Source organism: Globicephala melas, chromosome 18 (assembly GCF_963455315.2).
Source record: "Globicephala melas chromosome 18, mGloMel1.2, whole genome shotgun sequence".
Lineage (NCBI taxonomy): Eukaryota > Metazoa > Chordata > Mammalia > Artiodactyla > Delphinidae > Globicephala > Globicephala melas.
The window spans coordinates 18,973,482-19,000,960 of record NC_083331.1 but is presented as its reverse complement, the minus strand read 5'-3'; the positions used below and the strand labels follow the sequence as shown (position 1 = coordinate 19,000,960).

Here is a 27,479-nt window from a genome sequence, read left to right as displayed (position 1 = left end):
CTTCAGGCTGGAGACTGTGTGTATTATACACACAGCAGCCAGTGGTGACTGGGAGTACTAAATGCCCAGTGTGTGCTGGTTGAGTGAAAAATTGACCTTCTAGTAGTTCTTAACTAGTCCTTGTCCTGGGCTGGAATAAGACAAGTAGTGCTGAGCATACTCAGAGAAGGGAATGCAAATGTTGTTCCAGGTATTTGGAGGGACATAAAGGAGAACTGTTTCTATAGGTGTAGGGAGAGAGGAGCTAGAGTCTGAAATAGAAACAGAGTTGCCTTGGAGGTTAAAGACCTGCACAAAGTCCGAAACCAGGTGGGGGAAGCTGAAATCCAAACGTCCGTTTACCAACAGTGAGGAATAATGAGGACAAGTTCCTGTGTTTTGGGGGAAAATGCTAAATAACGTGTATGTGAAACGTGCCTTAAAATGAAAGTTTAATGTGCTTAATTTATAAGATGGCTCTTGAGATCTTGCTGGAGGTATTATATAACATATGATATATAAGTCCTATTAACTTTCTAGAATATTTTTAAAAATCCAAGTTCTGAGATACATTTAGACCCGAGGGTTTTGGATGAGGGGTTGTAGAGCTGTACAGATAAACGCCAAGTGAGCATGTATACAGCAGCGTGATTTCTTTGAGGTACATGTGAAATTTCCACTTGTTTTCTAATCCACTGAACCATCAACTCATAAGGAATCTATATATTAATTAGTCCTATTTTTCCATTTGGGTTTATTTTTTTTATGTTCTTAGTCTCTGTTGGTTTATAAGTAAAAACCCCTGGAGAGAAGAGGTGCTAAGATTCTTGAATTGTGAATGGCAAGTGACTGACAAGGATCTTAAAGGCTTTAAGGTCCCAGTACTTAGATTTGGATGTGAAGGCCTCACACAGATTCCCATTCAGCAGGTAAGAAGCAGGTTCTTGAATCTGCCTTCTAACGGCCACCACAGTAATTTGGATACGCTTGGTTTGTGGCCAGACTTTGAGAAATACCACTTTCAAGACAGTTAAAATGTAACCAACATGGCCATTGTGCTTTGCACAAGTCTGACATCCTTCATATGGGGTATGCTTTTTCTTTTTACAATATTCTTATTTTTTTCAAACAAAATGTATATAATGTGTATTTTTTTTTAAGATAAAAGTCTACACCAAAATGTTAATTGATATAATCTCTGGGTAGAATGCTAATTTCATTGTGTCTCCTTTATGCTGAACCATATTTGCTAAATTTTCCACAAAAGATCAGGAAAAAGTAAAGAGTGCAATACTGTCTAAAACTGATAAGTCAAAATATAGCTGTATAAGCATATTATTTAAACATGGATGTTAACCACCAGAAGTTAAAAGTGATTCCTTCTGGGAACTGCCATAAGAGGGAAGGTGAAGGCCAGAGTGTTTTCCATTCTACAACCTTTCATACAATTTGTTATGCTTGTTATGACATTATGGTAAGTTTTCAATTAGTTTAAAAAACTACTTCATTTTATTTCTTCTAAGAATGGCAGTGTGTGCCTTTAAGAAACCTACCAAAGTTGGTATTACTAGTTCAGATGTATACATTACCTCATGTTCATTCATCCTCCAAATTCTAAAGTATGTACAAAATGCAACTGGATTTACAGAAATATCCTACCTATGCTGAAATTAAAAAAAAAAAGCATAGAAAGTACAAACAAAAGTGAGTTTACTTACAAAATATACAATAATTACAAATAGTACAAATTGAGACAATTTCTCCTGTTCCTGAGACAGAAGCTAACGGCCTTTACTTTCAAATGAGGGTTTCTGTTATTCTGAGTTATGCACATTCAGTGATCCGCTGCCTTTGTTTATGCTTTTCTAAATAATTCCAGGAGGCCTATTAGTGATATGTACATGGGTCATTTCCCTAAAATCTTATTTCCAGAACTCTTATGCACAAGTCCAACACAACTGAAATAGAACAAGACAACAATGAACTGAATAATCTTTTTTTCCAACAGTAAATTTTGATTTTCTCTAAATATTCACCTAGTGGTTTAGAACTGAAACCATGCTTTTTGGCTTTAAAAAGAAAGTCCACTGTGATTTTTAATAGGCAGCACAATTCCACTATAGCCGATTATCACCTGGCTATTTTTACAGGTTTGCAATTATTTAAGAAACAGAATTCTATAGTATTCAATTCTGTATGTTTTTGTCTTATGCTTTTTTAATCAGAGTCACTACTACTGCTTGAGGAGTCTGTTGACATAACCTCTACATCATCTTCATTTTCTTTGTTATGTCCTGGAGGTTCCAACAAAAAGTCATTACTGTGATTTGGTGGTAACATATTCATTGCTATGTCATTTGACTGCCATGGATACTGTGGGGCAAGGACATCTGGAGAAAAGAAAGAAGCACATATGAGAACATCTTTACTAAAAATTAATTTACTTCTTAGTTATACTTTCCTTCATGCAAATAATCTGAAGTAAAATTTCTTAAAAGGCTAGAAATCAAAATATACATTTGGCCAATAATCAAAAAATGTGATGTTTTAGTAACGTGATGTTTAGACTCTGGTTTATTTTTTTTAAATCATACTTTCCTATAGTCACTATTCAAGATGTTCATAATTTCAAATCGAATGTCTCATGTCTATACATATTTTATGCACATATATAATAAGTCATATATAGTACTTTCTATATATTCTCTCTATATATAAGTAGCTAATGTAAACTATACTGTGTATTCCAGTTTAAACTGCCTCTTAAGCTTCAATTCCACTCTTCTCCCTGGACCCTGAAAACACTTCTCCTTTGCCAGCAGCCACAATGTTAAGCTCTGTCAGTAGAGCGCACTGCAAGGACTCTACAGGAGGAACAGGCTTCCCTTCCGGGATCCTGCGTTTCCCTCCTGTGGTGTCTGGTGGGTGTGTAGGACATCAGTGGCATCCCAGTTGGATGACTTCCCAGCAAGTCTCCCTTGGACCCTAGTGGATAATTTCCTACTTGCCGGCTCTGGCCTGTGACACCTCATCTAACTTCTCTGCCATCCAACAGGCCAGAGCTACACCTTTTCCACTCCGGGCTGAATATCAGCCTTGGGATGGGGGGGGGGGGGAGCCTCGTCTCAGTCGGTCCCTTCCTTGGCTATCTGCCTCATCCTACATGCAGTAGCTGCCCCCTGCATCTGTTATTACTGCATTTAGAAAATATACTTCTCTTTACTGTCTAGTAGTTAGTACCTGGTTACTACTCAGTAGCTCTTTACATTTTCCTTCATATTTGCTGGTGTGGTTTCTGCCTCCTGCCTGGACCTGACTGGCATATTATGACACAGTAAAACCACAATGAGAAAAATGAGGAGATACCAAGGGAAACTAATGCACAGTGACTTCCCAGTTTGTACTTTAGATAGTTAACAACAGCGATGTTTATAAAATTATTTTTAATAACACAGGGACAGCCTTACAATGAAATGTTAAGCATAAAAAAGCATTATCTACAGTATGTTTTTAGCGATGTAAAAAATACACGAAAAAACATGAAATATGTAAAATATTAAAACTGCTCAAAAAAGAGCAATTTTCCCCTTTTTTATGCCTTTTAAAAAACTTTTAATATGTTCTACCAGATCAAAACAAAACAAGTCACCTACAAAAGGTAAAAGGGGAACATAAAATAAACATAAGAACAGTACAAACCTATATGCAAAATCTGAGGAAGGCTGAAGTTCAGAATGAACTGAGTCTCACAAAAAGTGATACTCTATTTAGGTATTAAAACGCCCATAAAAAGCTTTGTTAGTCACTTTGTTAATCTGGGGTTTTTTCCAAGTGTGCTCACTTGGTATTCTTTAAACTGAACATACATACATCTTATCCTGTTTATAAAATATACTTCATTTTAAAAAGCTATGTTTGGAGCTTAGTTAATGAGGCCTAATTCCTGAGGAAAATGGCACATAAAATCAGTTTATTCTGATTTCATAGCCTCCATCTAGAACAGTCTTTAAACTAGAGGAAGCAGAGAGGATAAACTGGTAGAGAACCTAGCAACTAAAATGAGTTGGGTCCAGACCCTCAAACTTGTTCAGATCTCTGTCTTCCTCATCATTTCTGAAAAAAACCTTTGTTTGAAAGCATTATTCTGATTAACGTTACCTGGCAATCTGCCTGCTGCAAGTGCGTCCCCTGGTAGATGACCGTTCACTCCATTAGTGGAAGGGTTGTTCATCTGGCCCAATAATCCACTTCTCATCTCCAAATCAGTTGGGTATGGTCTCCGTGGGTCCCCTAAAAAATAAGACTGCTTTTAATTCAGTCACATATGAAAATAAGCTTTGATACCTTCTCTGAAATATTGATTTTCCTTGGTTCGCTTTGAAGAACTCAAGCCACATTTTCAATTTTGGAATATAAAGGTCATCTTATCAATTGTTATTAAGACATAATATATTAAAATTTTAAATACATGTATTTTTATTTCTTCTCTAGATCTTCACAATAATACACTATTCTCTATATGAAAAGAAGTCTCTCATTTAAGCAAACATTCCAAATGACAAAGAAAAGTATAATCTTGAGTCTTCTAAATTAAAACCTTTTCCTAACCAACCTCTTTGATCACGTAATTTAAAGACTAATTCCTGGGGATTTCCCTGGCGGTCCAGTGGCTAAGACTCCGCGCTTCCACTGCAGGGGGCGCGGGTTCCATCCCTGGTCCAGGAACTAAGGTCCCACACGCCGCATGCTGCGGGGAGGTTGGAAGGAAAGCTAATTCCTGTAACATTCCAGTGGAGTATCAGGAGCCAATAACATTCATTTCCAATCATGAAAGCACACTTTTTAGTTCTGGGTTGATGAAAACTTGGCCAGATTTGGACCAATTTTTTGGTAATATTTTCTCACCAACTCCAGATTATTTATCCTCCAAAACCGTAGCTACCCTTAGTGTTTCAGGTATGGCAAAATACCACCGTCAGGACTGACTAGAGCTGAGATAACTACCTCCCATTCCTCCCAAAAGGCTGCTGCTCTACCTGACGTCTCTGCTGTCAGTATATGTAGCAAGGGACTTCCCTGATGGCGCAGTAGATAAGACTCTGCGCTCCCAATGCAGGGGGCCGGGGTTCAATCCCTGGTCGGGGAACTAGATCCCACATGCCACACAGCAACTAAGAGTTGGCATGCCGCAACTAAGGAGACCGCCTGCAGTGACTAGGGAGCCCACGTGTCGCAACTAAGACCTGATGCAACCAAATAAATAAAAGTTAAAAAATATATATATATATGTGGCAGTTTATTTCTCTGCTATTTCTAATTACTCCAGCTCTCTGCAGTCCTGTGTGTCTGCTGCTGGGTGTCCAGTGCTTCATCTTTATCCCCTAAGAGTCGGGACTGTCTCTTTCTCAGGCTGGAACCCTTGTGGAAATCCTAATGGCTCAAAAAAGTTAGCTTCTGGCCAGCCTGCGTTTTACAGGTATATAAATCTATAGCTTTAGAATCATCACATATTATACTTTTAAAATTTATTAATTACTTATTTTTTTTTAAAAAAGGAAAGAAACACAGTTTCCAGTGGCAAGAGCTTTGTAGAAAACCAAACTGATAAAACCCCATGGCCTATATTATCACTTATAAGACACTAAAGATGTGAAAATATGAAACATGTTTCTAAGGATAAATACATGCCATATTTAAATCTTTTCTTCCTATTTTTGTGTACAGTCACCTAAGAATTTTCAAAACCACATGTATCTAGTAAAAAGAGAATTACTTTTACCTGGGACCCAGGTCAGTGGGGCACACACAGCATTACTTGCACTAATCCTATGTGCATACTTAATTATTTCTTCAGAGGAGATAGCACCTGAGAGAGTCAAGAGGATAGTGTTAACATTTCAGTCTAGTAAACATACAAGTTTGTCAGTGCATACATCACAGATACACTTCATACTTAAAATATATACATTAGATTAAAAAAGTACACTAGTAAATAATATGTATAGCACAACCTGGTTTTTATTTTAGAATATATGTATTTGTATTGTTCTTGTTACGTATGTATTACAGATCTAAGAAAAATCTGGAAGAACACACATCAAACATTTAACAGCAGTTAATCTAAAATAGGACAAGAGGCGAGTTAGATGTAAATCATACCTACAAATCATTAAAAGTAACCAAAGTCTTCATTATAATTCTGACTTTTAGTATGCAATCTAAAAGATCCACAATGGAAGCCTTTGAAAGAGAGAAGCAGGACAGGACGAGAAGCCATGCTGAGCCTCTCGAAGCACCACTACATGTGCACACATCCCAAAGCGTTATCTAGTTCTGACTTCACAGTCTTTCAAGATCCACCTCAAATCCCATTTGCTTCCAGCCCATGTTCTCCTCTCCCAACAATTTAAAAAACCCACTGTCTTTATTGCACGTTTGGGTAATAGCCGTAACTTCTATTATTGCTTTTTATAACCTGGAAAAGGATGTGACACCTCCCTAGCAATGCCCAGCATAGTGCTATATAGCAGACACTTTATAAGAAAATTTATTGGAAACTTTTCAACAGCAGCAAATGATTACCAATAATCCTCTCATCAGTTTCTTGAAACCAAAATTTGGATTTTTCAGAAAGTCATTCAGTGTTCCCACAGTACTAACCTTTTCTTGCTTTTTCTATTGACTTGAGTTTTTCTTTTGCTTGGTAAACAGCTGTTGCCTAATTTAAACAACATTAAAAAAAGAAATATGGATTATTCAAAACTATACCAAGCCCAGTTTTTGGCTAAATTCACAAAATCATTTATCCCATAGAAACAATATGTAAAATTTGGAAATCCCCACAATTTATTTGTAATATTCTGAACCACCACTTGGGTATCATTTGTATCAGTTACAGTCAAGAAAAAAAGAAACATTTATGAGTCAATCTCCATACACATTAGTTGTTAGAAACAAAATGTAAATTGGATTGTTCACTACCATTTTTTCTTTATGTCATCTATCATAAACAGGCAGAAAACAGACCACGTACTACTCCCAAAGCATCCTATTCTTATATCTAGTTCAAGGATAAAATACCAAAAAAATTTTTTTTCTAGTTTACAAGATAAATTCTTGGATTGATAGTCTCATTCATTTATACATTACCATTACCTCCATGCTTAATGACTATTATAATGAACTCTTCCACCCACCCTCCCCTGGGCAAAGGCAAACTAAAGGGTAAAATGAAGCTAACCTAGTATATGCATCCTCCACCGTAACACAGCATTTAAGAGTATGGAGTCAGAGAGATCTAGGTTTATGTTCCATCTCTCAACTTTTACCTCTTGGGCAAGGTAGGTATTCATTTAAAATTATGGTTTTGTCTGTAAAAATAGAATAACGGTACTGACCTCATATAACTGTGATGAAGATTGAGATAATACACATGAAGTGCAAAGTACAGGGCCTGGTGCACTAGTACTTAATAACTGTTAGTTGCCACTATCTAAATCATAAAATTTAGTCTTTTTATAGTCCTTGTGTTCACTGTCTTTTGGAAATCTAATCTAGAGAGGAGCCAGCAATGTCTGGTCCATATGAGAATCAAACTCAGGTCTTCCTGCAATACCACCACATAACAATGACATTAGTTAGTATTTAGTGAAATAACTGAGCAAATAATAACAAATAAATTGTCTCTTTGAAATAGTAGCCAAGAACAAGAAAGGAAAAACTAGAGTCCTTAACATATATCTATATCTATTTACATATAAATCCCATCTAGTTTAGGATGGAAGACTAAATAAATGTAAATTTTAATCAATATATAAAATTGGTATATACTTTTACTGATTTCAAAAATTATTTCTAAAACTGAAGTAGAGATTTAGACTATTAACAAATGAAAACTTAGGACAGGATAAAAGTAAAACTTCCCATTTCTATTAATTCAAACTTGTGAAATCTTCAAATAATGAAAATATGGCTCAAAAGTAATGCAGACTATCGGAAAACAATAATTAAAAAGGGAGGGACTTCCCGGTGGTCCAGTGGTAAAGAATCCGCCTTCTTCTTGGTCAGGGAACTGAGATCCCACATCTCAGTTGCCGCGGGGCAACTAAGCCCACGTGCCGCAACTACTGAGCTCGTGCGCCTCAATGAGAGAGCCCTCGTGCTGCAACTACAGAGCCCACTCACTCTCGAGCCCACATGCCACAACTAGAGAGAAGCCCGCGTGCCACAATGAAAAGATCCTGCGTGCCGCAACTAAGACAAGACGCAGCCAAATAAATAAATAAAATAAACGAATAAAATAAATAAACATTAAAAAAAAAAGGGAATGACATGGTCTTTCATCTAACCAAAGTGACAAGGGGTCACTTTTAGACTTGGAAATTCAAGTTTTCTACCACTTCAAAATTGTAATAGATTTATTTTTCAGAAATAGAGTAAATAGTATCCTTTTTTACATTAAGAAACAGCCTCTATCAACTTACCAGTATCTGTTCCGCTTCCTTTAGCTGTTTTTGTAGTTGCTGAATATCACTGTCTCTTTTTTCTACTTCTTTTTCTAAAACTTGCATTTCATGATGGATTTTTCCCTGATTAAGTGCCAATTTCATTAGTTCTTGAAATTCCCCATCTCTATGAATTAACAACTCCAGGACCTGTCAGATAATAGGTGATTAAAGCAGACTACAGAATACTGAAGAACTACATTCCAGTGAAACAAAGAATCCACATGTGAATTGGCTAGTCCATAAAGTCTTAACACCTTCAAAGTACTGTTTACTAATCATTGTTAAAAATAGCCTACCTATGATTATTTTAGAAGAGATTAATATCAAGGTTTTCTGCTTTTTCTAATTATATGCTATTCTTTCACACAAAATAAAACAAACCTTTCAGAACTAGCAATATGCCAAAATGAGCAGGTTTATTCATTTCTCAGGGAAGGTAAAATTTGAGATGATTTTATTAGTTGACACCAGGAACTGAACAGACATTTCTCCAAACATATACAAGCGGCCAAAAATACATGAGAAGGTATTCAACTTCACTAATCACCAGGGAAGTGCAAATCAACACAACTGGATATGACCCTGCACCAGCTAGAACAGCTATAATCAGAAGGACAAAAGATAACAAATGTTGGTGAGAATGTGGAGACAAAGGGAACCCTTAGAATCTGAATTGGTGCAACTACTGTGGAAAACATTCCATTAAGTGTGGAGGTTACTTAAAAAATTAAAATTAGAACTACCATATGATCCAGCAATTCTACTTCTGAGTATTTATCCAAAGGAAATGAGATCACTATTTTCGAAAAGATATCTGCACTCGTATGTTCACTGTAGCATTATTCACAATAGCCAAGACAAGGAAGTAATCTAAATGTCCATGAATGGAGGAATGGATAAAGAAAACGTGATGTAAATCTATACACATGCACACACACACAAAGGAATATCATTCAGCCACAAAAAAAGAAGGAAATCTTGGCATCTGGGATAACATGGATGGACCTTAAGAACATTGCATTAAAGGAAATAAGTCAGACAGAAAAAGACAAACACCGTATGATCTCAGTTATATGTGGAATGTAAAAAGAGCCAAACACATAGAAAAAGAGCTCAGATTGGTGGCTGCCAGGGGGAAGGCGGCAAAATGGGTAAAGGTGGTCAAAAGGTACAAACTCCAGGCTATAAGATAAATAAGTTCTGGAAATATAACGTACACCATGGTGACTATAATTAAGAATACAGTACTGTAAATTTGAAAATAGCTACGAGAATAAATCTCAGCAACTTCAAAAAGTTCTTAAAAAATGTGCAGGAGCTTCCCTGGTGGCGCAATGGTTGAGAGTCTGCCTGCCGATGCAGGGGACACGGGTTCGTGCCCCGGTCTGGGAAGATCCCACATGCCGCGGAGCGGCTGGGCCCGTGAGCCATGGCCGCTGAGCCTGCGCGTCCAGAGCCTGTGCTCCACAATGGGAGAGGCCACAACAGTGGGAGGCCCGCAAAAAAAAAAAAAAAAAATGTGCAGAGGAACTGAACAGACGTTTTTCCAAAGACATACAAATGGTCAACAGGTACATGAAAAGGTGCCACTTTCCCTGCAATTTTCTTAGAAGTTTTTATCATAAGAAGAGAAAGGACTTCCCTGGTGGTACAGTGGTTAAGAATCCGCCTGCCAATGCAGGGGACACAGGTTCGAGCCCTGCTCTGGGAAGATCCCATATGCTGCAGAGCAACTAAGCCCGTGTGCCACAACTAATGAAGCCCATGTGCTCCACAACAAGAAAAGGCTGCGCACCGCAACAAAGAGTAACCCCTGCTCACTACAACTAGAGAAAGACCATGTGCAGCAACAAAAACCCAATGCAGCCCAAAATAAATAAATAAATAGATAGATAGATAAATAAATAAAATTTGTTTAAGGAAAAAAAAAATAAAGAAAAGAAAACTGGGCACTTCCCTGGTGGTCCAGTGGTTAAAACTCCACACTTCCACTGCAGGAGGCATGGGTTCCATCCCTGCTTGGGGAACTAAGATCCCACATGCCGCGTGGTATGGCAAAAAAACAAACAAACAAACAAACTTAACCATGTGAGGTGATGGATGTTAACTAAACTTACTGTGGTAATCATTTTGCATTATGTACCTATATCAAATTGTTATGATATACATCTTAAACTAATACAATATTACATGTCGGGCTTCCCTGGTGGCACAGTGGTTGAGAGTCCACCTGCCGATGCAGGGGACACGGGTTCGTGCCCCGGTCCAGGAAGATCCCACATACCGCGGAGCGGCTGTGCCTGTGAGCCATGGCCGCTGAGCCTGCGCATCCGGAGCCTATTGCTCCGCAACGGGAGAGGCCACAACAGTGAGAGGCCCGCGTACCGCAAAAAAACAAAAAAAACACACAAAAAAACAATATTACATGTCAATTATACCTTACCTAAATGATGGAAAAAACTCAATTTAAAAACTGCAATTAATAATTTAATAGAATCTGATCTTCCTGTTCTCACACAAAGTAAATATAAATAGGAAATTGTAGAAATGATGGGAGGTTTTTTTGTGTTTAATTCAAAAAGAAACCACTTACCTGGTTTTCCTCTCCAGACTGTAACAACTTTTGGTTTCTAGAAATCGCCAGCATTTCTATAAGTTCTCTATAAAACAAAAACAAAGTTTGCAAAGTAAATACAATAGAGGCTCTACCTGATCTCCACCTGACTGACTTGCTGGATTCACAGTACCCACAGCAAGCTGAGTACTCAGAGCTATTGCCCCACAGGCCACTTTGACTGTGGACTTCAGCTCTCACTGGCACAGTACATTCTCACCAAGACTCAGCTGTGTTCATTACCAGGCCCATTTACTCAAACTTTACTATTACTATAATTGTATAAATTGAGTATATAAATACAAATGAAGTATGACTGTGAATAGGAAAAACTGTTTCTATAAAAACCTAAGCTTGGAAACACTTAACAGAGGTTTGTAAAGAATAACTATGGAACCAGGAGAAGTAAAGTCATAAAAACTCAGCAAGAGCCTGCCCTAAGTCTGCTTGATGAGTGTCCAAGTGCTCATTTCACTTTAAAGAAACCAAAGTAGAAAATGCAGACAATGCATTATGCGTGGTTTATGCAAGAAAAACTCCTACATAAGGGGTCTACAGGCCAAATGCAGCCCATCTGTGGTTTTTGTAAATAACTTTTCTTTGATGATAGCCACTCCCCTTCATTTACATATTGCCTGAGGCTGCTTTGCCACTACAATGGCAGAACTGAGTAGTTGTGACACAAAACTTCTCACCTGCAAATTTTTAAATTAACCAAACAGGTATCAGCTAAGAGGGATACTTACACATAATAAATCATACATTTCTAGAATGCTCATTTGTTAAATATGCTAATTTTCTACATGAAAAACAGTAGAATGATTGGGGAAAAATGTGTAGCAGGTAATATTCTATATATTAGTTTCAAAACTGTTGATAGATGGGACTTAATTCAGAAATTATCCAGGAGAGGACAGCTTCACAATTAACTACCTGACACTACTAGTCAGCCCAGGGTTTGTACCTTCTCACTGGCTGCCATGCTATTTTTACCTTCATAGTTCCACCTTCCACTCACTAGCCTCAGGCTATTTTAGTGGATGGTGCAAATTGGACTCAACCTCCCTCCCATACACCATTATGTATGAATTAATTACCTAATTAATGAAAAAAGTAGATAAGGGAATAAAAAGTCTTCATTCACTCATTCAAATGTTTCTTGAGTGCCTATTACGTGCCAGGCACTTTCTAGATGCTTGGGTTAGTAAAGTGAACAATGGCAATTAAATTCTAATAGAGAAGACAAAAAATATGTAAGTAAAACCAGAGTGACAGGGGTTAGGAAGAAAATAAAGCAGTGTTAAACCAGAGAGGGTCAGTGAGGTAGTTTTGGCTACTTAAACTGGGTGGTCAGGGAAGGTTTCTCTATGGGAATATCTTTGAAGTAAAACATGAATTAAACAAGAGAAGCCAGCCAGGAGATGTGGGAGGAAAGAATGCTTGGTAAAAGACCCAGCTAGCTCACTGGCTCAAAGACGGGTTTGAGGAAATGTGGCCAGAGCACAGCAGGCACCAGGGAGCAGGATACAAAATAAGGACAATGGAGGGAGGGAGGGAGTGAAAGAGAGAGGGAGGGGGCGGGCTGGATTGTGTAGGGCCTTGTAGGTCAGGGTACAGGATTAGTATTTCACTCTTAAGTGCAAAGAGAAGCTACTGGATTATTTTAAACAGGCAAAGGACATGACCTGATTTACATTTTTAAACAACTGCTGAACTATCTGGAGAACAGACTGTAAGAGAGCTAGAAAGGGAATCAAGTTAGGTGGTTTTTGTAGTGTCTCAGGCAAAAGATGACACTGGCTTTGACTACGTCCTAGCCACTAGGATTTAGTAATGGAAATGGGGAAACATGGACAGATTTAGGATATATTTTGGAAGCAGAGCCGACAGGACTTGCTAATGGATTAAACAGACATTTTATGAAAATAGCATGTTATATTAGCCCTTTTCTGCACCCCATTAATGAGATGAAGAGAGTTGAGAACCCCTGGCCTAAATAAAAGCTGGTTTCTGTGGGGAAGGGATGGTGGTAAGGGGTTGGGGGTATGGTGGGAGATGCAGAATGACCCTTTCTTGCCAATCTGGGAGTATAAATCAACAGAAAACCTTACAAGGGCTTACTTTAAGGGAGGGAGGGAGAGGTCTGTAAGATTCAGTGCTCTTCACTAACTGTCTAGGACAAAGTGGAAACCTCTGTCCACTCCAAGGGTGAAGAGAGGCTGAAGGACCCCCTGTCCTCTCTCTCATTATGGGAGTGGGAGGCCCGTAGCGCTACAAAGGAAGCAGCTGTACTCCTGGCATGCCAAATTAGAATCCTCCCACATTTCCACACAAATATAACTTATACAGGGTTAGGTCCTATATTATTTGTGATACTACACTTCAGGTAAACAATTTTCTTTTAAATTAATTTATTTTTTAAATTTATTTTTGGCTGCACTGGGACTTCATTGCTGTGCGCGGGCTTTCTCTAGTTGCAGTGCGCGGGCTTCTCATTGCGGTGGCTTCTCTTGTTGCGGAGCTCAGACTCTAGGCACACGGACTTCAGTAGTTGTGGCGCACGGGCTTAGTTGCTCCGCGGCATGCAGGATCTTCCCGGACCAGGGCTTGAACCCATGCCCTGCATTGGCAGGCGGATTCTTAACCACTGCGCCACCAGGGAAGCCCCAGGTAAACAATTAATAGGCTGGTGGGGAAACCTCAAGACTCCTATCAATGTGGTTTCTGTTCCACAATGAGTTCTGAGTTACAAACAGGTTAAGAAAAACTTTTTAGACTACAATCTACCTATAGGTTTCTATTTTTTTAAATTCCTCCAAAGACTACCTGATTCTATCACATCTTACAAAGTATTGGATTGGCCAAAAGGTTCGTTCGGTTTTTTCCGTAGATGGCTCTAGCAGCGCTTAGTGGTCTTTAACTTCATTCAAAACAACTTTGTTAGACTGTACTGTGACAGCTGTCATGTCAGCGTGCATTTAAAAAAGCACTTACCAAACCTGGTGAATTTTTGTGTAGCCATTTTAATACTGAAGATGGAAGAAAAAAAGCAACATTTTCAGCACATTATGCTTGATTATTTCAAGAAAGGTAAAAACACAACTGAAATGCAAAAAAAGATTTGTGCAGTGTACAGAGAAGGCGCTGTGACTGATCAAACATGTCAAAAGTGGTTTGTGAAGTTCTGTGCTGGAGATTTCTCGCTGGATGATGCTCCACAGTCAGGCAGACCAGTTGAAGTTGATGGCAATCAAACCGAGACATTAATTGAGAACAATCAACGTTAGACCACGCGGGAGATAGCTGACACACAATATCGAAACCTAGCGCTGAAAATCATTTGCACCAGCTTGGTTATGTGAATTGCTTTGATGTTTGGGTTCCACATAAGTTAAGCAAAAAAAACCTTCTTAACCATATTTCCGCATGTGATTCTCTAATGAAACGTCACGAATATGTTCCGTTTTTAAAACAAATTGTGACAGGTGATGAAAAGTGGATACTGTACAATAATGTGGAACGGAGGAGATCATGAGGCAAGTGAAATGAATCACCACCAAGCACACCAAAGGCCGGTCTTCATCCAGAGAAGGTGATGTTGTATATATGGTGGGATTGGAAGGGAGTCCTCTATTATGAGCTCCTTCCAGAAAACCAAACGATTAATTCCAACAAGTACTGCTCCCAATTAGACCAACTGAAAGCACGAAAAGCGTCCAGAATTAGTCAACAGAAAACGCATAATCTTCCATCAGGATACCACAAGACCGCATGTTTCTTTGATGGCCAGGCAGAAACTGTCACAGCTTGGCTGGGAAGTTCTGATTCCTCCACCTTATTCACCAGACATTGCACCTTCGGATTTCCATTTATTTCGGTCTTTACAAAATTCTCTTAATGAAAAGAATTTCAATTCCCTGGAAGACTGTAAAAGGCACCTGGAACAGTTCTTTGCTCAAAAAGATAAAAAGTTTTGGGAAGATGGAATTATGAAGTTGCCTGAAAAATGGCAGAAGGTAGTGGAACAAAAGGGTGAATACGTTGTTCAATGAAGTTCGTGGTGAAAATGAAAAATGTGTCTTTCATTTTTACTTAAAAACCTAAGGAACTTTTTGGCCACCCCAATAATATACTAGAAGGCTATATAATCAGGTAAGAGTAAAAAAATATATGCCAAATTTCACAACCACTACTTTCTAAAGTCAAGAGGTTACAATAATGAGGTTTTTTTCATTTTTCATAAAAAATGCAAAGAGAATAAGTTCATTCATAGGATAATGACAAACTTCACATATCACAGAATCAGTATAAGTATCTATGTGTGACTGGCCACATAATGGGACTTTTTGGAAAGCCAATCACACTGGAGCAGCCTCATTCTGTGGAGGAGTTCCAATCAGTCTTAGGTGGCAAACCAAAGTGACATCTCTTCCATCACCACCAACAACCATTTCCAGGATTATAAAAGAGAGAAATTCTCACTTGCTTACTGTCACCCAGTCTTTCTTTAGAGATGAACAAATAAAACAATGTGGCAGATACGGCATGAGAAAATCAGAGAAAAAGAAAAACGAACTTCTAAGACAATGGCTATTACCACAGGCAGCAGAGCGCCTCAAGAAAGAAGGCTTTAACCAATCTGTCAACAGATTCAGTGAGGACTACAAATTAACGAGAAATCCAAGTCTTTTTGGCATTCCTGGAGCATGGGAAGCAGAAGAACTACAGCTTCTTTTAGAGGAAGCAAAAGAGGACTCAGCACTTCAGGTGATCATGTACAACGGGAAAGCTGAAGGAGAAAGTTTCAGAAACACCGAGGTTCCTGAGGAAAATTTAAATGATTCAGAATTTCAGTGGATAAATACACTTCATCAAACGAAAAATGCTATACTTGACAATCAAGAATCAAATATAGAGAGGGATAAATTGGTCAAATCTAGATACAAGAGAATTTCAATTTAGTCTCAAATATAACATAACTGATAAATTACTTAGCTATGCTATCTCAAGCAAAGAGTACATGAATACCAAGTATATGCACTCCTATAGTACCGACAGCATCAGGTAAACACACCATAGATAGACAGCCCAGGAGCCAATCTAGAGGCAAGATCTCAATATTGACTACTGGGCTGTCCAATGTCAGGAGATGTTCTCAAAGACCATTATACTGAATGGGTAGGCTCAGAAACACAGTTCCTGAACTTGGTGGACATGAAATATATACTAGGGTTACTCAGCAAAACAGACAAATTATGTTACAGCAAGTAAAGCTGAGAAAAGAAACGAATTTACTGGACTCCAGAGTAGAAGGGTGAGATGTAACAGTTCTTTGGTTATACTAAGGCAAAGATTTGAAATTCTCAGACTAAGACCTACTCAGAACAAAAGGCAGCATCCATTGCTTCCCAAAGGGGGTGTTACTTCTTCACAAAGTCAACATATTTACAGAAAAATTAATTACCACCATCCATACCATGTGGTTAGTCAAAATGAACAAATAATAAGGATCATTTTAACTCAACTAAATTCACACTCATCAGTGTCATCAAGATTCCTTAGCAAAAATTCTAGAAGTCAATCAAGTATTAGACTTGGGCTTCTGGTGAGAATTCTCCCAAAAGAAGAAAGAGCTCAAGGGAATATTTCAAACAGAACAAGACCCAGAATTCAAGCAAGTGGAAAAAATTGGCTCAAAAAGTAGCAAGGGAGGTATTTTCCAATTAACCATTAGCTGTTCTTAAACTATATGCCAATAAAATGAACAACCTACAAGAAATGGACAAATTCTTAGAAGGGTACAATCTCCCAAGACTGAACCAGGAAGAAGTAGAAAATATGAACAGACCAATCACAAGTACTGAAATTGAAACTGTGATTTTAAAACTCCCAACAAACAGAAGTCCAGGACCAGACGGCTACACAGGCGAATTCTATCAAACATTTAGAGAAGAGTTAACACCTATTCTTCTGAAACTATTTCAAAAAATTGCAGGGCTTCCCTGGTGGCACAATGGTTGAGGGTCCGCCTGCCGATGCAGGGGACGTGGGTTCGTGCCCCGGACTGGGAGGATCCCACATGCCGCAGAGCGGCTGGGCCCGTGAGCCGTGGCCGCTGAGCCTGCGCATCCGGAGCCTGTGCTCTGCAACGGGAGAGGCCACAGCAGTGAGAGGCCCGCGTACCGCAAAAACAAAAAAACAAAACAAACTGCAGAGGAAGTAAAACTCCCAAACTCATTTAATGAAGCCACCGTCACCCTGATACCAAAACCAGACAAAAATACCACAAAAAAAGAAAATTATAGGTCAGTATCACTAATGAACATAGATGCAAAAATCCTCAACAAAATACTAGCAAACCAAATCCAGGATACATTAAAAGGATCATACACCATGATCAGGTGGGATTTATCCCAGGGATGCAAGGATTTTTCAATATCCACAAATCAGTGTGATACACATTAACTGAAGAATTAAAACCATATGATCATCTCAATAGATGCAGAAAAAGCCTTTGACAAAATTCAACACCAATTTATGATAAAAATTCTCCAGAAAGTGGGCAAAGAGGGAACCTACCTCAACATAATAAAGACATATGACAAACCCACAGCTAACATCATACTCAAAGGTGAAAAGCTGAAAGCATTTCCTCTAAGATCCGGAACAAGACAAGTATGTCCACTCTCACCACTTTAATTCAACATAGTTTTGGAAGCCCTAACCATGACAATCAGAGAAGAAAAAGAAATAAAATAAGTAAAACTGTCACCGCAGATGACATACTATTCAAAGAAAATCCTAAAGACACTACCAGAAAACTATTAGAGCTCACCAATGATTTCGGTAAAGCTACAGGGTACAAAAATTAATAAACAGAAATCTCTTGCATTTCTATACACTAACAACAAAAGATCAGAAAGAGAAATTAAGGCAACAATCTCATTTAGCATCGCATCAAAAAGAATAAAATACCTAGGAATAAACCTACCTAAGGAGACAAAAGACCTGTACTCTGAAAACTATAAGACGCTGATAAAAGAAATGGGAAGATGACACAGGTGGAAAGATACACCATGTTCTTGGATTGGAAGAATCAATACTGTCAAAATTACTATACTACTCAAGGCAATCTACAGATTCAATGCAATCCCTATCAAATTGCCAATGGCATTTTTTGCAGATCTTTAGAAGAAAAAAATCTTAAAATTTGTATGGAAACACAAAAGACTCCAAACAGCCAAAGCAATGTTGCGAAAGAAAAAGAGCCAGAGGAATCAGACTCCCTGACTTCAGACTATACTATAAAGCTACAGTAATCAAAACAGTATGGTACTGGCACAAAGACACATTTACAGATCAGTGGAACAGGATAGAAAGCCCAGAAATAACCCCATGCACCTATGGTCAGTTAATTACAACAAAGTAGGCAAGAATATACAATGGAGAAAAGATAGTCTCTTCAATAAGTGGTGCTGGAAAAGCTGGACAGCCACATGTAAATGAATGAAATTGGAACACTCTCTAACACCACACACAAAAATAACCTCAAAATGGATTAAAGACCTAAATGTAAGACCAGATACTATACAACTCTTAGAGGAAAACATAGGCAGAAGACTTTCTAACATAAATAGCAGCAAGATCTTTTCTGATCCACCTCCTATAGTAATGAAAATAAAAACAAAAATAAACAAATGGGACCTAATCAAACTTGAAAGCTTTTGCACAGCAAGGGAAACCTTAAACAAAACGAAAAGAACCCACAGAATGGGAGAAAATATTTGCAAACAATGCGACCAACAAGGGATTAATCTCCAAAATATACAAACAGCTCATGCAGCTCAATATCAAAAAAACAACCCAATCCAAAAATGGGCAGAAAACCTAAATAGACATTTCTGCAAAGAACATATACAGATGGCCAACAGTCATATGAAAAAATGCTCAACATCGCTGATTATTAGAGAAATGCAAATCAAAACTACAATGAGGTATCACCTCACACCAGTTAGAATGCCATCATCAAAAAGTCTACAAACAATAAATGCTGGAGAGGGTGTGGAGAAAAGGGAACCCTCCTACACTGCTGGTGGGAATGTAAATTGGTACAGCCACTATGGAGAAAAGTATGGAGGTTTCTTAAAAAACTAAAAATAGACCTATCATATGATCCAACAATCCCACTCCTGGGCACATATCCAGAGGAAACCGTAATTCAAAAAGATACATGCACCCCAATGTTCATCGCAGTACTATTTACAATAGCCAAGACATGGAAGCAACCTAAATGTCCATTAAAAGACGAACGGATAAAGAAGATGTGATACATATATACAATAAAATATTACTCAGCCATAAAAAAGAATGAAATAATGCCATTTGCGGCAACATGGATGGACCTAGAGATTATCATTCTAAGTGAAGTCAGTCAGACAGAGAAAGACAAATATCATATGATATCACTTATACGTGGAATCTAAAAGAACGATATAAATGAACTTATTTACAAAACAGACTCACAGATTTAGAAAACAAACTTAGGGTTACCAAAGGGGACAGGTGGGGGGGAGGGATAAATTAGGATGTTGGGATCAACATATACACACCACTATATATAATAGATCATCAACAAAGACCTACTGTATAGCACAGGGAGCTCTGTATGTAATAACCTATATGGGAAAAGAATCTGAAAAAGAAAAATCTGTAATAGGGAAGAACCTTTGTATTCTATTACAAGTTAATTACTAAAGAGACGTTGCCTATAAGCTTAAATTATACATGATGGCCCATCTCTGGGAGTCCTGCCTCCGGGTAATGAGCATTAAGCTAAAACACCTTTGCTGAGCTCATGCGAAACATCTTGACCAGGCCCACCTGTGAAAGACTGCAGGGAGGAAGAAATGAACACATCCCCGCAGGAGGCTGACCTAAATTTTTGACTTTAGCCCCTCCCCTTTTAGTATAAAAGAAGCCTGAATTCTAACTCAGGCAAGATGGTTCTTCGGGGCATGAGTCCAGCATCCTCCCGGTTTGCTGGCTTTCTGAATAACGTCTCTATTCCCTGCCCCAACACCTCATCTCTTGATTTATTAGCCTGTCATGTGGTTAGCAGTAGGAGCCTGGACTTGGTTACAGATGTATATGTATAACTGCATCACTTTGCTGTACACCTGAAACTAAGACAACATTGTAAACCAACTTTACTCCAATATAAAATAAAAATTAAAAAAAGAATAATAAAATAAATTTAAAAAAAGAAAGTTTAAAAAATAAAATAAAACAGTATTAATTTAAAAATAATGCTGTTGGAAAAATGGCACCAACAGACTTGCTTGACACAGGGTTGCCACAAAGCTTCAATCTGTAAAAAAAAAAAAATCTGCAAAGTGCAATAAAGTGGAATAAAACAAGGTATGCCTATATATGACTTATTCAAAAACGTCAAAGAATGTTGACTACAGAAAAGGTGACACTTGAACTGGATTCTGGAGGGTAAATGAATGATTCATCAAGTTGGAGGTGGAGTAAAAACGGTACTGAAGATGAGGAAGCTAGCCAGCTTGAGAATGGGGAGCATTCACCGAGGCTGGAATAAAGGGTATGGGAGGGCAGAGGGATGCGGCAGTAAGTAAGGACAACAAGATGGATTAACAGGGGTGGAGAATGGCTTTACTGCACGATAAGCTAAAGAGTTTGAACTTTACTTCACTGGGCAATGGGAAGCTACCAAATATTCTAAAGCAGAAAAGTAATACCAGAAGCTTTTTTAAAAAGATAGCTCTGCTCTCAGGTAATATAGAAGGATAAAATGCAGAAGCATTAAGGCAAGTGAAACTGTTGGGAAGCTGCATTAAGAATTAATTATAACAGTGGGGATGGGAACATTTTAGGAGTAAGAACCAGAACAATTTTAACATCCAAGTGAATGCATTGGAGCTAAGGAACGCTTCAATCTGACAGATTACCATGAAAAATGGCAGAATAAGGAGGAGGACATCCAATTTCATCTCCTACGTCTGCCACACACACTGCACTCCAGCCACCCCAAACTGGTAATTCCAGCACCAAGTCGTGCGTGCTCCTGTTCCAGGCCTTTGCACATGCTGTTCCAGGCACATGCCGCCTAATAGGTCTGCGGGACTCATTCGCCCCATACAGTCCTTTCTCCAGGAAGGCTGCCCTAACTACCTATCAAAACAAGCTCCGCGCCACAGTCACTGTTGACATGTAAGTCTCTCCCCCTTGACACTGGGCTCCTTCTCGTCGACATCCAGCCTTCCCCGCAAGACCTCTCCCAGCGCGCAGCACCCAGGGGAGTTCCTGACATGTCTGTCGAATGTCGGTGGACGAAGGGACTCACACCCAGCGACCTCTAAGGTTCGCTACGATTGTGATAGTCAGGGGTTCCAGAGTCACTGTCAGTATTAAAATGTTCTCTAAAGGGGGAATATGCCGTCCGAGCCCCTGAGGGTTGCAGGCCCACGTCCCGACCCTCGTGCACTGTCCTTGGGAGCGTGCGCCGCAGCCCCGAGCGTGGCCCTCCCCACCAAGCCCAAGACAGGCCGGTGGTCCCGAGTCAGACCTCCCTGCCCAGCCCCAGCCAGGCCCTCAGGCCGACGGCCTCACCTCGACAAGACCTCCAGATCCTCCAGCGCAGACAGCAGCCTCTCACGCGTGCTGTTACCGCCTGCAGCTCCCGAGCCGCCGCCCGGCCGCTCCTTCTCCTTCTCGCCACTAGAAGACGCCGCCATTCTCCGCAACGGCCCAGCGTCCGCGCAGCTACGCGCAGGCGTGGAGAGGCAGGCTCGGCAAGCGGAAGGAAGGGTCACCGAGGCGGGGGACGAGAGGCGGGCGGGAGCGCCCCCTGTGCTCCTGGAGGTGCCCTGCGGGCTCCAGCGCCATCTGCTGGGCAGCGAGGGCTTCTCGGGTCTAACCCTTGGAGCGAGAGCCAAACCGAGAACAGGGAGGGGTTCCATCGCGGTCAGGGTCTCCTAAGCCTTAGGTTATTCAGCTGGAATGGGAAGCTTCTGCTCAACGGATTTCAAGCATTTGAGGGAATTACATAATGGCCTGCCTCTTGTGTCGTTTCTTCGTAAAATAGGCCGGGGTCTCCTCATATTAACCTCTCTTTAGTCTGCATTCCCATAACACTGTTCCTACCCTCCTGCTTGGGCTCTCAGGGAGGCAGTAAGCACTTTGGGACAGGAACCGAAATCCATCTTATTTTCTTATTGTGGTAAAATACACTTAGCATAAAATGTACCATGTTAACCGTGTTTAAGTGTACAGTTCAGAGGCATGAAGTACTTTCATACTGTGCGCTACCATCACCACCTCCTTCCCCATAGCTCTTTTCATCTTGCAAAACTGAAACTCTGTATCCGTTCATCAACAATTTCCCATTCTTCCCTCCCTCCTTGCTTAGCCATTCATCTGTCAGGGACACTTGGCTTGCTTCCACAATTTCGTACTCCATCTTTATAATCATACATCCCCCAACAAACTGTTTTGTTCATTGCTCAAGATGACCAGCGAACTGAATCCATCAATATAGTATGAAAATGGTTGTTGAAAATAGTTTAAATAATTGATGTAGCACACATTCCAAATCAACCAAAAATGTACCTTAGCCCACTTTTCTGGGGGAGAATAATGCAGTAGGAGACCTTCCTTACTAGGAAAACCCGAAGTTAAACAGCACTGGCAGTGGGAGCTCTGTATCTGGCCCAAGTTGCTGTCACAGAAGGTGAGCTGGAAAGTTGTCACCTACAGACAACAGCTGGGAGTGAGGCAGGAGTACCTGTGGTCCCCTCGTTCCAGTCCTGTCCTCTGCTCTGTCCTTCTGAACGTGCCAAACCTGACTCCTGCTGGACACCCAGAGCTGAGGATTTCCTTGGGACTCATGCTAAATAAATTCATTCATGGTAACTGCTGAATAATAATAATAATCCAGAATGCCACTTTATTCTCTTACGATGAGCACAATTATACTCATAGACAAACCCACACAGGAAGCCATAAATTATCACCAGAATGTCGCTTGATAAACTTGGCAGAACAAATGAACATAAATAAAAACTTAATTGATGCAATCATATGGATTTGCACCTCCATAGTGTAGCGATATGTGCGTTAAAGAGATTGGCATATTTGTGTTCATAAGTCAGCGTGCCTCCTTCCCTAGACAGTGCAAGAGACTCGTGGACACCTTTTATTTTACAACCACCCTCCACTTCTGCTCTGGGCTAACCCCTTCTTTTAATACAGTCAATTCTCAGGCAATGGACTAAATTAGATTTAAGCTTTCTTAATTACAATTGCATTCTAAGCATGCCTCCCAGTAGCTCTAGTCAATAATTTCTTATGTTAAGTTTCCAATGGGCTAAACTCCTGCAGCCTGTGTGGGTTTTGTTTACTCAACTCTTACAGGTTTGTCTTGGGTCAGGATTCCGGTGGGGCGAGAGAGGTCATATTAGTGTAGCTTCCACATAAAAGTTCTGGGAGGGTTCTAATTAGTTAAAAATGACCAATTATAAGTCCTACTTTACAGATAATGAGGGTTAATATGTGGACAGTATATGTGTGTTGTGAACTCCATACCCCTCAGATTTGTGCAAATTCACATGCACACTGAACAGTCTCTATAGACTGATAAGTAACGGCACTTCCTACTGATACACTCTTTTGCAAACTGTGCAGACCTAAGCGTGATAAACAAAATATGAGTTATTTTATAATATATTATACAGCTGAGCCTTGAACAACGTGAGAGTTAAGGGTGCCGATCGGAGTACTGCTATCTTTGCCTCAAAAACAAAGAAATGGTTAAATGACTCACCCAAGGCAGAAAGCTGAAACAAGATTGGACAGAATCAGGACTCAAACCCTAGTTCTTTTGATTCTATATATTGTGATCTGTAATCAAACACAAGCTTTTCCCCACACTTAGTTAATTTAAAGATCTGTAAAATGAAAATGCAGTTTCTATATTTGTTGGAAGACTTCCACGTGTAAGTGGGCCCCCGCAGTTCAAATCTGTGTTGTTCAAGGGCCAACTGTAATTAAATATGAATACTTTATATATTTGTATTGTTATGATAACTGAATTCATGGTAACTTTGAGTGCAAAAGATTTTCTCAATCTATAGAATCGAAAAGGGTAAGTACCACCTTCTTGTGAATATTTATGTCTGCAACCTCAAGGTGCTGTTCTAAGTATGTTTAAAAAATGAACTCCTTTACTTTTCATAAAACTCCTAGAGATGGGGCTTCCCTGGTGGTGCAGTGGTTAAGAACCGGCCTGCCAATGCAGGGGACACGTGTTCAAGCCCTGGTCTGGGAAGATCACACGTGCTGCAGAGCAACTAAGCCCGTGCGCCACAGCTTCTGAGCCTGCGCCCTAGAGCCCGTGAGCCACAACTGCTGAGCCTGTGTGCCACAACTACTGAAACCCCCACGCCTAGAGCCCGTGCTCCGCAACAAGAAAAGCCACTGCAATGAGAAGCCATGCACCGCAACGAAGAGTAGCCCCCACTCACCACAGTCAGAGAAAGCCCGCGCACAGCAAAAAAGACCCAACGCCGACAAAAATAAAATAAAATAAAAAATAAATTAAAAAAACAAAGCAAGCTCCCAGAGGTGAGCACTGTAATTATCTCCATGCTACAGATAATGAAGCTGGAGGCGGAGAAGTGGAGAGGCTCGCCCCAGGCCACACAGCTGGTCAGTGGCACAGCTGGGATCTGAACCCAGGGACCGGCTCCAACGTCTGTGCTCTTAGCCTCTGGTTGTCCTGCCTCTTTTTACAGCAAGAGTTGCCTTCAGGTACAGAAAATGGGTTGGGCACCTCTTGTCTAAAACACAAGCACCGTCAAACACACAGTTCAGAGATTTGAGCAAAAAGCAGCTACAACCTTTGGTGGACGTTTGAGTGAGAACAAGAAACTAATCAGGCTGCCCCTGAGTCAACAGAGGTGGCTGCATACATTACATGTCTTTTTAAAAGCATTTTTTATTTTTATCAATGTATATACTTTTTTATATAATGCATGATTAAAAAGTCAAACAGCCCTGAAAAGCTCACAAAAACAGAGTTTTCAGTCACCACCTCCCCAACTCCCACATCCTGTCACATCCCTCACCCTAGTGGCAACCACTCTCAACATCTTTAATTGGTCCTTCTACTATAAAATCCAAGTTTTTGTTAAATCGATAGTCAGTGCTTACATTACTACACTATTATTTACATGTAACTAGGAATTATCATTTGTTTGAGATACCTAACAGATATCTCTGTAGAGGTTTTTAAAAAAACAGAATAGAACAGAACATTTCATCAAAGTGCATATCACTACTTTGTGGACACTTTTTTCGGTTGTATATTTATGTATGTGGATACTAGGTCAAACACAGAATATATTTTTTACTGTGGATTGAAAAAGTTTGCAAGCATTGGAGAGTAAGGATGATACCAACCCTAGGTCTTAGAAAAACAACACCTTCTACCTGAAACTACCCAAAGGGAAAGTTTGTGTAACTTATGTGTTCCAGGGGCAGAAAGTCAAAGCAAACATGTACAAATAAAGTGGTGTGTTGAGATGATCATCTATGATGCACTGTATAGATGGAGGGTGTCGTTATGGGCTCCAAACTATTTGCTCTCAAGATTCATATGTCAAAGCCTTATCCCCCGGTACCTCAGAATGCCACTGTATTTGAAGGTAGGGCCTTTAAAGAGGTAATTAAGTTAAAGTGAAGCTGTTAGGGTGAGCTGACTGGTGTCCTTATAGGAAGAGGAAATTTGGACATACTGAGAGACCAGGGATGTGCAGGCACAGAGGAAAGATGGTGTGAGGACCCAGCGGGAAGGCGGCCGTCTGCAAGCCAAGGGAAGGCTGCAGGAGAAACCAACCTTGCTGACACCTTAATCTTGGACTTCCAGCTTCCATAACTGTGAGAAAATATTCTACTGTTTAAGCAAAACCCAGTTTGTGGTATTTTCCACCCCCTACTCATCCTGCTCATCATACCTGCTGCTATTTTTCCTATTTAAAGATTCTTCTCTTGACCCCGCTTCCCACTCCAGCAACTGCTTTCCTTCTTTGCTCCCCTGTGCAGCAAAGAGTTCACACTATTTTGTTACCAAGTCCATTCCTTCCTTGTGTCAATTTCAGTTAGCTTTTCACCCTTACTTCCCCACCGAAACTCAGCTCGTCAAGGTCACCGGAGACCTCCGTGCTGCCTAATGTTAACGGTCAGTGCTCTCTGTGTTTGATCTCTCAGCAGCCCTGGACACAGTCCATCACCCCTTCTCCTCGATAACGCTTTCTTCACTTGATTTCTAAGATGCCAGACCCTCTTCATTCTTCTGCTTCCTCCCTGGTCTCTCTTCTCCATCACTCCGGCTGCTTCCTCCCGGTTCCTCCTGACCTCTACACACAAGAGTGTTTTCGGGCCACTGCTAGGCCCTCATCTCTATCGGCACTCACTTCTTTTTTTTTTTTTTTTTTCGGCACTCACTTCTGATCACCTCATTCAGTCCAGTGGCTTTAAATGCTACCCGTAAACCGACTCCCAAACTTTTATTTCCTGCCCAGACCTGTCCTCTGAACTCAGACTTGTACTGCAGCTCCCCCTAGATACCTCTACCTGGGTGTCTGAAAGACATAAGCAAAGCAGAGCTCCTGTTCTACGCCCCTCACCGTCCCACCCAAAGCACCTGCAGCCTCCCTCGACTCAGTTGATGGCAATTTCTTCATTTCCGTTGTCCAGGCAAAAAACTTGGGGTTATCCTCGACTCTGCTCCTTGTTTCTCATACGCCGCAGCCGATCCATCAGGAAATCAAGGTGGTTCTGCCTCCAGAACGTGCCCAGAACTTTTCCACTCCTCACCTTTCCACTTCTAACTGCAGGTCCACATCTCCATCATCTCTCACCGGTGTTTCCTGAAATTGCCTTGTCACCGTTCTCCCAGCTTCTCCCCCGATGTCTGCAGACCATTCTCAGCATGGCGGTCAGAGTGATCCTCTTAAAACTCAAGTTAGGTCATGTTTTTCCTCTGCTCAAAGCTCTGCAGCTGGGACTTCCCTGGCGGTCCAGTGGTTAAGACTCCACGCTTCCACTAGGGGGCGCGGGTTTGATCCCTGGTCCGGGAACTAAGATCCCACGTGCTGCGCCAAAATAACCCACAACTCTGCAGCAGCTCGCCATCCCACTCAGAGTGAAAACCAAACACTGTTAGCTCTGAGGCCCAACGTCATCTGACTTGGCATTACTTCTCTGGCTTTTTTGTCTTCACTTCCCTTTGTTCATTCTGCTCTAGCCATTGTGGTCCACAAGCACACCAGGACACTCCTGCCTTAGGGCCCTCACAC

The 27,479-nt window shown here is 40.3% G+C and overlaps 2 protein-coding genes across 6 annotated transcripts in view; one reads left to right on the top strand and one right to left on the bottom strand.

The window, feature by feature from the left end:
- The window catches only part of NUDT15 (nudix hydrolase 15), a 41,936-nt gene extending 15,904 nt beyond the window's left edge, over window positions 1–26,032 (top strand). For 2 of the 5 annotated variants that reach the window (XR_009559695.1, XR_009559694.1), the window contains one exon: window positions 2,205–10,924. The gene's annotated coding sequence lies outside the window, so the exon portion shown is untranslated. Of the gene's footprint in view, window positions 1–754; window positions 909–2,204; window positions 10,925–24,366 lie in introns of those variants that run through there. The other 3 variants (XR_009559696.1, XR_009559697.1, XR_009559698.2) reach the window with 3 other exon arrangements.
- Window positions 1,673–21,899, bottom strand: MED4 (mediator complex subunit 4). The gene is made up of 7 exons (XM_030882292.2): window positions 21,733–21,899; window positions 11,080–11,146; window positions 8,463–8,633; window positions 6,640–6,697; window positions 5,759–5,845; window positions 4,138–4,269; window positions 1,673–2,369 (listed from the first exon to the last, which is right to left on the bottom strand). Exons 1-7 carry the CDS (start codon window positions 21,855–21,857, stop codon window positions 2,197–2,199), a joined length of 813 nt encoding a protein of 270 aa, XP_030738152.1. The 5' UTR covers window positions 21,858–21,899; the 3' UTR covers window positions 1,673–2,196.
- Window positions 26,033–27,479: the final 1,447 nt, after the last annotated feature.